Source organism: Triticum urartu, chromosome 3 (assembly GCF_003073215.2).
Source record: "Triticum urartu cultivar G1812 chromosome 3, Tu2.1, whole genome shotgun sequence".
Lineage (NCBI taxonomy): Eukaryota > Viridiplantae > Streptophyta > Magnoliopsida > Poales > Poaceae > Triticum > Triticum urartu.
In genome coordinates this window covers 555,162,633-555,173,967 of record NC_053024.1, presented here as the reverse complement: position 1 = coordinate 555,173,967, position 11,335 = coordinate 555,162,633, and the positions used below count along the sequence as shown (strand labels likewise).

Genomic DNA, 11,335 nt, shown 5'->3' with positions numbered 1-11,335 from the left:
TTTACCTACTGTTTTTGTGTGTTCACATGATTAGGCTACTATAGTAATCATGTTTTATTGCTTTTGTTTCAATAAAGTGCCAACTAAGACCTTTGGGATGGCTTACGGTGATAGCTGATTTGATGTTGCTAAAAAACATAAACTTTTGCGCTCAGGTAAACAATTCTCATTTTTAACATAAGCATTATAAGATGTTGATTCTTTTTGAAGAAGATTAATAGAAAAATTGCCCAGGTTTTCCTAATTTTTCAAAATTTCTGGAGTAGCACAAGTATGGTTGGAGTACATATTACTACAGACTGTTCTGTTTTTGACAAATTCTGTTTTCAATGCATAGTTTGATTGTTTTCTAGTTTCCTTGGCTTCTATTGCTCAATATAAATTGTGGAAATGATATGCTACAGTAGGCATTGTGTGAGAACAATTATGAATCTTGTCTTTGACAGTACCAAAAGTGAAATGGTTTGCTCTTTATCATACGAACCTATCTCACGAAGTTCCGTTAAGTTTTGTGTGATTGAAGTTTTCAAGTTTTGGGTGAGATATCGATATGAGGGGAATAAGGAGTGACCAGACCCTAAGCTTGGGGATGCTCAAGGCACCCCAAATTAATGTCCAAGGAAGATCCAAGCAACTAAGCTTGGGGATGCCCCGGAAGGTATCCCCTCTTTCGTCTCCAACATTATCCGTAACCTCACTTGGAGCTATGTTTTCCTTCGTCACATGATATGTGTTTTGCTTGGAGAATCATTTTAATTTTTTAGGATTTGCTTGTTGTTATTTAGGATAATGTTTTGCATCTTTTATTTCAATAAAAATGTCAAGTATAGCCTTTGCCATGCTTATCTTGCAAGTATATGAGTTGCTGTTTCAAAACAGAAAGTTTATCGATGTTGCATGTTTTTGCATCTTTTATTTCAATAAAAATGTCAAGTATAGCCTTTGCTATGCTTATCTTGCAAGTATATGAGTTTCTGTTTCAAAACAGAAAGTTTATCAATGTTGCAAAAATTCCCTAGAAAAGTCAGAATGTGATAAAATGTTGAACTTTTTTGCAAAATAAGATCTGACAAATTTTCTACAGTGTGGTAAATTTTCATAATCTTTGGAGTTTATGAAGTATTGATACTCTTGCAGTCTTTACAAACTGTACTGTTTTGGCAAATTGCTGTTATGTTTGCATTGTTTGCATATGTTTGCTTGTTTAATGATTCTATTTGAGGATCGGAGTATTAAATATGCAGAGGCATTTAGTATGCAATGTTGAATAATAATTTTAGTGATTTGCTACAGTAGAGAATGATAAGGTTTTTGCATTGGTTTATACTAACTTATCTCACGAGTTCTTGTTGAGTTTTGTGTGGATGAAGTTTTTAAGATTTAGGGAAACCGTGATATAAAAAGAATTAAGAAGACACAAAACCTCAAGCTTGGGGATGCCCAAGGCATCCCAAGATAGTATGTCAAGAAGTCTGAAGCATCTAAGCTTGGGGATGCCCCGGTAGGCATCCCACCTTTCTTCTTCAACAATTATCGGTTAGTATCGGTTGAGCCTAAGTTTTTGCTTCTTCACATGATGTGTGCTATTCTTAGAATGTCATTTTTTTTGCTTGTTGTTTTAATAAAATACTTCTATCTGAAAGTTTTTAAATAAGAGAGAGTCCACAATTAGCTACCTATTTACTTAGCTACTCGCTTGATCTTCACTTATATTTTTTGGAGTAGCTTGTCATTTGCTCTAGTGCTTCACTTATATCTTTTTTAGCATGGTGTGCTTTAGTACTTTTGAAGAAATTCTCTCTTCCTTCGCTTAAATTAATTTGAGAGAACGAAATATTATGCTCATGATCTTCACTTATATTTGTTTGAGCTTATCAAAAGCAACACATGAAAATTAGTTCCAAAACGATAGATATCCAAGAAGGATATAATAAAAACTTTCATGAAGAACATTGGACAAAATAAACTTGATTCTTTGTAGTAGTTTTGAGATATGATGATAGTGATATGTGAGTCATGTTGGTGAGTAATTATGCTTTAGTAAGAATATTGGTGTTAAGGTTTGTGATTCCCTATGCAAGCACAAAAGTCAATAGTTGTGCAATGAAATTACATCCTACTTGTGGTGCATTATTCGGTGTTAATTATGCTCAATGCTCGCTTATGAGATTATTCGTTTCTTGGTTGGTCGCTTCTCAATCTTTTGCTAGCCTTCATTTTGCACTAAGTATGATCACTACTTGTGCATCCAAAATCCTTTAAACCAGTTTTGCCACATGAGTCCACGATACCTACCTATATGTGGTATTCTTTTGCCGTTCTAAGCAAATTTTTATGTGCCATCTCTAATTTTCAAAATAAATTTCTCTTTTGTGTGCTCGTACCGCTCGTGTGGCGGTGAGGGGTGGCCAATATTTTCCATGCTAGATGTGTTATTCTCATGATGAGTGTTTATTCACTTGTCATTGCACGAGAGTAAGGCAAAGGTATTAGGGATGCCTAGTCCCGAAATTAAAAATGAAATTACCTTATGTTGTCAAATAATAAATTTCTTGGAAAGTGTTGGTATGGAGGGCACCCGTGGATACGGTTAGCCATGGAAAGTGAAAGTATGGTGGAAAAAGGAATAAAATTTATTTTCTGTTTGGGAACCGCCTATGATATATCTAGCATGGAAAGTGTTGGAAGCTCTAAGTCATTTTCGTTGGTGGGAAAAGTATGCCTCTCAAAATATTTTTATATCTCAATTTTTGCTTTGAGCCCTGGCACCTCTACAAATCCCTACTTCCCTCCGCGAAGGGCCTTTCTTTTACTTTATGCAATTTTTATTTTTAATTTGAGTCTCCATCTTCTCTTATAAAGCACCAACTAGGGGGCACTATGATCGTACTTGAGCATTGGGTGTAGTTAATATGCGAGTGTGTTTCATGAATGGATCAATGATTGAGCATGATGGGTTAGGGATAACTTATTTTAGCGTTGATATTTTGAAAGACATGGTTTCTTGGTGATATGCTTGAGTATTGATGTCCTCATGTCAAATTATAGACTATTACTTTGAATCATTCAAGTCCAAATGTCCATGCTACAAAAGAAAAGAGTATATGATGAATATTATAGGTAGAATTCCACAGCAAAAATTCTGTTTTAAATTGCTACTTTATCATGATAAGTTTTATGAGAAAGAGTTGTTGTTATGATGCTAGGAAAAGTGATTGAAACTATCATTGATCAAACTTATGCACTTTGCTAGGATTCACACTTCATAAATTATTTCTTTTATCATTTACCTACTCGGGGACGAGTAGGAATTAAGCTTGGGGATGCTGATACGTCTCCAACGTATCTATAATTTATGAAGTATTCATGCTATGTTTACAACAATTTTATATGGTTTTGGTATGATTTGCATGGAACTAACCTGAACTGATGTTGTTTTCACCAGAACTATCGTGGTGTTGTTTTTGTGAAGAAATGAAAGTTCTCCAAATGAGCTGAAACATTTTGACGATTTTTTGGAACAAAAGGGACCCCCGAAGCTTCATGGAAGGACCATAAGGTGAAGGAGTAGGGCACAAGACACCGGGGCCCATTTTGCGTGAAACCAACGCCAAAAGTCCTATAAATAGAGAAACCATCAGAAATAACCCTAGATCAGAAGTTCCACTACCGTAGGCCCCTGTAGCTACCGAAAACCAATCTAGACCCCGTTCCGGCACCCTGCCGGAGGGGGAATCATCTCCGGTGGCCATCTTCATCATCCTGGTGGCCACCATTGGCTGCCTAGCACATGACGCTCCCAAGGTCCATTTTCTAAGTGGTTTTCTTGTATGAAGTTCAGACGTACTTGCAGATGCAAAAAAGTTGGTGTTGTGATATGTTGGTTCATTTTCACAGGTCCTCCGATATTGGAAAACATGAGTTTTCTTCTCCAAAATGCATCAACGTCGTGGAGTGCTAATTCCTCTTGGGCACTTCACCAGCATGACGCACCAGCTCGTCCTATTTTGCACAAGAAAATCACACAAAAGTTTTTAGGTGGAATGCAATTCAAAGATAATGGGGAAACAAGGTTCAAAGATATATTTTTAGTACATTCGGAGAGCTTTTTCAATGCACTGTAGCCAAATCCGCTCTGAAGGCCAAACTACTGACATTTGGTTGTGCTTTTATTTTACACAAACGAAGTTGCTAGCGCTACTAGATCTTGGGATATGGGCACACACTGAAGAAGACGAAAAAGAAAATGGTGAGTTGGAGATTGCAAGTGGTTGCTCAAAGGATAAGATCCTTTTGGTTTTATATAGAGAACACCTAGTGGGGGTAAAAGAGCATCGCTTTGTCCAAAATCCACCAACCAATTTTTTGCTCTGTTTAAAGGTTTGCATCATAGACTAAATTCTTGATTGTTTCTTTATGTTTGAGCATCTGACTTGAGTTTCATTTGTGAGACGATTCGCTGACAATAATTCTATCTGTTCAGTAATATGTGTACAATTTACTGTATATAAATAAAAAGCTAGAAATTTACTCAGCAGTTGAATAAAAAGATGCGTGATGTGGCGCTGTTGGTGCTTCTACAAGGTTGTAGTTTAGGAATAGTTTAAAAAAAGTGTAATAAGCAAATGGGTTTTCTCTTATTTCTAAAAAACAAAGGTTCAAATTTAAATAATGGGGAAGTTCAAATATTTAGTACAAAACAAATAAGCTCATATTACATAAATTGGGAAGTTAAAAAAGTTTATAAAAATAGTTTTTCCATTTCTAAAGAAACCTAGAAGACATAGATTTCCCCAATACTAAAGATTAAAATCAAGAAAGTTCAATTTTAAAAAAAGAGTAATTCAATGTATATAATAAAACTCAGGTTATCTCATTAATAGAGAATAAAACCAAGAAGTTCAATTTGAAAAAGCGGAGCAATTTGATATTTATTTGGAAAAACAGATTTTTCTGGTTACTAAAGAATAAAACCAACAAGTTCAATTCGAAACAATGAAGAAGTTTGATGTTTCTAACAAAAGTCCAATTTTCACATTTCTAAAAAATACATAAAGAAGTTCTAATAAAACATACACCGCCGCTCATCCAACACCATGCGGAGGCTCCTCGTCCCGAGCTCTACGCGGTCTCGAGCTCCGACTACCATCCACTGCCATCGTTGGATCTCGGAGGTGCCTCCTCCTCCCCCCCCTTGTGCTTCACAGCCGCCGGCGACCTACCTCCCACGTCGTCTCGAGACTCCTCCTCCCGCGCAGTGCCGAGCGCAACCATGAATAAAAATCGTCCTCTCCATTTCTTCATTTTATGTACAGTGCGGGTACTATTCTACTTTTGATGAATCACTGTATTTTGATTGATTTATGTTATAGCGTGTGTTCTGAAGTTCATGTTCTCAAGATTGCAAAATTCAACTGAGAAAAGTTTTGAAAAATCTTTCTAGTTCCTGGAATTTCATACATTCTGTTCGTGGAAAAAATCGCGTAGTGCTTTACATACTGATCAAGAAAAAGCGCGTGGTGTTTGAAAAAAATATCCGCTCAACATGTTTCATAGGTTGTGGTCCCTGGAAGTTCATACATTCTATTCGTGCCACTGGACCCTCTCATCCATGCTTCCTCCCCGCTGCAGCAGCTAACCACCTCCACTCACCACCACTGACACGGGCTCATTATGATGTTGTATGAAGATTTTACTCAACGTTGTTCTTTTTCATTCTATGATTTCCTAGAGTTTGTAATGCATATGACTGTTGAATGGATTTTGCAGCAAAATGTCACACTGAAAGCTTCTCTGGTGTATGTGTAACAAAGAACAGAGAGCACAATGATGAAACATGGATGAAGTTCAGATAGATATAGGATAAAGGTTCAAGGGGAAAAGCACGACGCTGATTATTGTATTCCCCCAACAAAAATGTAGAAAGTGTACAAGAAAGTATCGGGTTCAAAAATGGAAACTGTGAATCAAATATTCATTCATGTGAATGTGTTTTATCTATGAAACAAAAATTTTGTGTTAGTTATCATGTGTCGTAGCAACTTATCTTTTTCGGATCTTTTATATGTACAGAGTACCATTCAAGGACATATATGTTAAAAAAGCCTCCGCTGTAGTTATAAGCAAACATGCTCTATATTAAAAGCAGGTCGACAAAAATAAAATCACTGTGAAAAAAGTAGTGCACCGATCAAAAAAGATTTTAGTTTTTAAACAATATAACGAAAATTCAAATTAAAATAAGATTGTTCTATGTACTAAAAATATATATTTTTGATCTCCAGAAAAACAAAGAAGGGAAGATTAAAACAGAAAAGAAATAATTCAAAAAAATTACAACGAAAAGGATGTTCCTCGTTTCTAAAAAAACTTAGAAGTTCAAAATTAAATAACAGGGCGGTTCGATGTTTATTATAACACAAGGATTTCCTCTGTTACTAAGTAATAAACCAAGAAGTTCAAATTAAAAACACAAAGATGTTTAAAATTTATAGAAACTCATATTTTCCCCAATGCTAAAGATTAAAACCAAGAAGTTCAATTTAAAAAACGGAGTAGTTCAATGTATATAAAAAACTGAGGTTTTCACGTTACTAGAGGATAAAACCAAAAAGTTCAATTGGAAAAAGTGGAGCAGTTTGATATTTATTTGAAAAAATCAGATTTTTCTAGTTACTAAAGAATAAAACCAATAAGTTCAATTTCAAATAACGAAGAAGTTTGAATTGATGTTTCTAAAAACCTCCAATTTTCACATTTCTAAAAAGCACACAAAGAAGTTGAAAAAAAGTTAGAGTAGTTCAATGTCTATAAAAAACTCAGATTTTTTTCATTACTAAAGTGAATAGAGAGAAGTTCAAGTTGACAACAGACGGAAGTTCACGTACTACATGGTGTGTGTTTCATATGAGAAAATATGAATAAGAAGGTGAAGTCTAAAAATTTTGTTGCTAGAAGTTAAAGTGCACAGCCCAGGAAAGTTCAAAAAGTTCCTCCTGTTCAACAATTTTCCACAACGAAATGTCAAATTAAATAACAAAAAAAGTTTAGAAAATGGATTTCCCCGTTTATAAAAGAAACCTAGAAGTTCAAATTAAAGTAATGGAGCGGTCCAATGTTTATTAAAAACTTGGATTCTAACCGCTATAGAAAATAAAACCAACGTGAGATTCGAATTAAAATAACATGGAAGTTTGGAGTTTATTAAAACCTAAGATTTACATGTTCGAATAAGAAACAAAAACCAATGCCATTTTGGCATTTTCAAAACCAACTCATAAGATGAAAAACATTTCTTGCTACAAGTTCAAGTGCCCGATGATGGAAAGTTGGAAATTGCTATCCACTTTATGCACACATAATTCTCTCTCCCGTTTATGTCTATGTTTTTATAAATAAATCAAAATTTTAAAAATGTGGAGGAGGTCCAATATTTATGACAAAACTAAGGTATTTTAATGCTAAAAGAAATAAACCAAGAAGTCCAAATTACAAAACAGAGAAGTTCGATGTTTATAAAAACTCAGATTTTCTTTGTTACTAAAGAATCAAAATGAGGAATTTCAAATTAAAATAGAGGAGGAGTTCGATGTATACGGGAAACTCAAATTATTACCGTTTCTAAGAAAAATAAAACTATGAAGTTCAATTTACAAAAAAAATGTTTGATGCTTATTTAAAAAAACTATTTCCTTTCTAAGAATATGACTAAGAAATTGAAATTAAAATAATATAGAAGTTTGAAGTGTATAAAAAACTCATATTTGTTACAAGAAGTTCACATGCACCTCCGTGCACGGTTTAGAATTTATATTGCGGGACGTCCGACCTCCAAATACATGTTTTAAAATGGCAAAAAATGACGTCGTGGAAACAACGAGAAGTTCAAATACTATAAGGAATGCATTTCAGGTGAGAATAAAAGTATAGAAAAATAAAAACTTAAAAATGTTTGTTGAAAGAAGTTCAAGTGCTCTGTCTGGGGAAGTTGAAAAATTCTTGCGAGAGAGGTTCACCTTGTATTTCTATGTTCGAAAACACACAAAATAAATTGTTTTTTTGCTTTTTAAATAATTCTCTCAATCCACGAGGAAGTTCAGTTATTATTTAGGAGAAATTTGATTTTAAAAAGAAAATAAAAAATTAAATTGTAAAAATGGAAAAAGTTCATGTCCTACATGGTGTGTGTTTAATACGAGAAAATGAATTAAAAGGCAAGGTCCAATTTTGTTGTTATTATAAGTTCAAGTCCTCGGTTGGAGAAAGTTAAAAAAATTATTGTGAGAGAGGTTTATACAAAAGGAATATCATTTGTGTAACACTGCTCAATGGATGAGAAAATTATAAACTTGAACTTTCTCACCCGTAATGATATTGTGGGAGAGATTTCTACAAAGGTCGACTTGTCACAAAAGGTTTTCGACAAATTCAAGGGGTTGACTACGATGAGACTTTCTCACCCGTAGCGATGCTTAAATCTGTTTGAACCATGTTAGTAATTGCAACATTTTATGATTATGAAATCTGGCAAATGGACGTCAAAAATGCATTCTTTAATGGAGTTATTAAAGAAGAGTTGTATATGATGCAACCAGAAGATTTGGTTGATCCTAAAGATGCTGACAAAGTGTGTCTGGTGGATCCACATATAAGAAGATATCACCTAAGATGAATCTGCCGCTGGCTCCTCGTTGATCCTGCAAACAATTATCATGTAGCTCTTTCAACGGAAGAATCAATTTACTAGACTCGTTTTAATGACTATGACTGGAAATATATTTGTCGATATCAGGCTCATTTTTGTCTAAACATGACAAGGATGTAACTTCCCAGATGCAATGTAAAACTACTTGTACACACACACACTGAAGATGGCAGTTCAATCGCAACGACTGGACACTGGTGCTTTCCCCGAGGAAAAATTAGATGATGACGACGGCTCCATTAGGTAGTTTTACGCGCCACGGGAAAACAAATTGAAGGCCCTGATATTAGATGTCACAGAATACCAGTCCAGATTGTTGTTGTCTTTGTGGTGGATCACAGATATTAGATGTCACTCATAAAATTGTTGCTGTCTTAAAATTACACGCCACACTTAGATGATGACGACGGCTCCGTTGATGATGATTGCACATAAGGCAACCAGGCCGGCGCATCAGGACAGCATGTAAAACTACTTGTACACACACACTGATATCGCATCACCAAATTGCGGCATACTAATCAGATAATGTTATCACTATATAAGCACCTCTACAAGTAATTCTGATACACCAACATTAACTCAACACTTGACAACATTTTATTCATACAAATATTGAATCAACTCCCACACAAAGTGCGCTCACAGCTGACTTAACATAATGTTTCCAGCTGAACAGATAATGTAGAGCATCATGTTTCAACAAAGAGCAAACTTAAAACTACATCCTAGAATCTGCCTCGTCCTCTGAAACCACGCCCTCCACCCCTGGGAGGTCCGCGACCCCTTGGTGCACCTCTTCCACGGAATCCACCACGGCCACCAAATCCACCACGACCACCACCTCTTCCACCGCGACCACCACCTCTTGGAGTCGAGCCCCTGCATACAACAAGCAAAGCAAAAGACTATCAAACAGCTAACAAGTTACCAAGCTGTAACTAGTGGTACACTAATGGTACTCCCTTCGTTTCATACTAATGCTAAGAATGCTGCTGATATTTTTATATAGACTTGGTCAAACTTAACAAAGTTTTGACTTAGGAAAATCCTATAACCTCTTTCACAGAGACTGTCTGCAAGAGTTTTGACACTGCTGGTTTCAAGTTTGAAGAACGTAGTCAGTTCAAACTTATCAATACACTACGAACTGAATAAGAGTTAGCCATGAAAAGACATGTTGCTAAGTTCCATATTCAAGACTGAAGAGTAAATAATGCAAAAGAAATGACAAGTAAACAGATCATTACTTTGGCTGTGGCAGGAAGCGTGAGAGGGGCAGCAGCTTCATGGGGTCAATGAAGAACTTGTCACCTTCATTGTAAGATGTTGCAATGACTCCCTCGAACATCTTGACCGAGAAATACTACAGACAATACAAAACTTATAAGATATGCAGCGTGAGCAGACCTAAAATTTAGAGCAATGATAACAACAGAGGTAAAAAAACAATCAGGCAAGGCATTCAGTCATCTTAAAAGTTGCACCTAAATATCAAACACGCTACGGCATTGCCACACAGCCAAAACAAACATTTTCAACTGTACTAAATGGAGAACCAAACTCAGTTCTCACATGCCTTGAGATTCAAGACTCTAAATTTGAAGTGGTAAACTGCTAGCTTCAACCGAGCAAAAAATCCTGCCTAACAACAGATGGACCAGTTGGTCAAAACTTTGCAGGCACTATATTGCTGATGAGGGGAAGTAAGCGGTTACTGATTCGTTGATGGGGCCGAAGATCTCGTCGACTTTGCCGATCTGGGTCTTGTTCTGGAGGTATATGGGCGCGTTGAAGTAGGGCACCTTCTCGTTCGTCAGCTTCGTTACCGCGTCCCCCTCGCAGGCGTGCAGGAACGTCGACACCTCTGCATAATAAACAAACAAAAAACAAGAGACATCAAACTCACCGGAGCCTCGAAAAGAAAGGGCTCGGACAGTTAGGACTTGAAAGAAACCACGCACCGACGACCTCGGCAGGAGGGCCCTCGTCGCGAAACCCGCCGCCGCCTCCACCGAAGCGGCCCCTGCCGCCGCCGCCGCGGCCGCCTCCAGCGAAGCGGCCACCTCGGTCGCCGCCGCGTCCGCGGAAACCTCCGCCGCCTCTCGGTGGCCGCATGGCGATGGGTGTTTGGCGGCGGGGGCGGGGGCGGGGGCGATGAAGGGTTTCGGCGACGAGGGGTGAGGGGTGAGGGGTTTGTTAGGGTTTTAGTGGAGGAGGCCATACCTGGGCCCATGAAGTCCAATATGGGCCCAATACTCATTTCGGCCCATATATAGCAAGATATTGGTCGCTCGTTTTGTTTCTCTTAATTTTTTTTATACTGATGACAGAGATAACGTTTTGACCCATTGGCCTCCATAGAGGCTTATAGTAACTAAGAATAAATTTAGACTATACAATAAAGAAATTACGGAATAGTACATTTACTGGGCATTAAAGTTCGCCACCCGTGATAATAAAGCATAACCAGACAACAGATTACATACACTAGGTACCATAAGTCGCCATCAGTGCAAATAAACGCACAAACAAAATAATTTACATAACCGACATCACTTTTAACACACAAAGTGAGGTCCATCTCCTTATGAAATCTCAGGTGCATGTTGTACACATATAAGAACTCTC

At 36.9% G+C, this 11,335-nt stretch overlaps 1 protein-coding gene across 1 annotated transcript; it reads right to left on the bottom strand.

The window, feature by feature from the left end:
• Nucleotides 1-9,281: 9,281 nt before the first annotated feature.
• On the bottom strand, nucleotides 9,282-10,899 carry LOC125548690 (putative H/ACA ribonucleoprotein complex subunit 1-like protein 1). Its single transcript, XM_048712244.1, has 4 exons — nucleotides 10,669-10,899; nucleotides 10,423-10,571; nucleotides 9,955-10,070; nucleotides 9,282-9,586 (listed from the first exon to the last, which is right to left on the bottom strand). Exons 1-4 carry the CDS (start codon nucleotides 10,820-10,822, stop codon nucleotides 9,433-9,435), a joined length of 573 nt encoding a protein of 190 aa, XP_048568201.1. The 5' UTR covers nucleotides 10,823-10,899; the 3' UTR covers nucleotides 9,282-9,432.
• Between the last annotated feature and the right edge of the window lie 436 nt (nucleotides 10,900-11,335).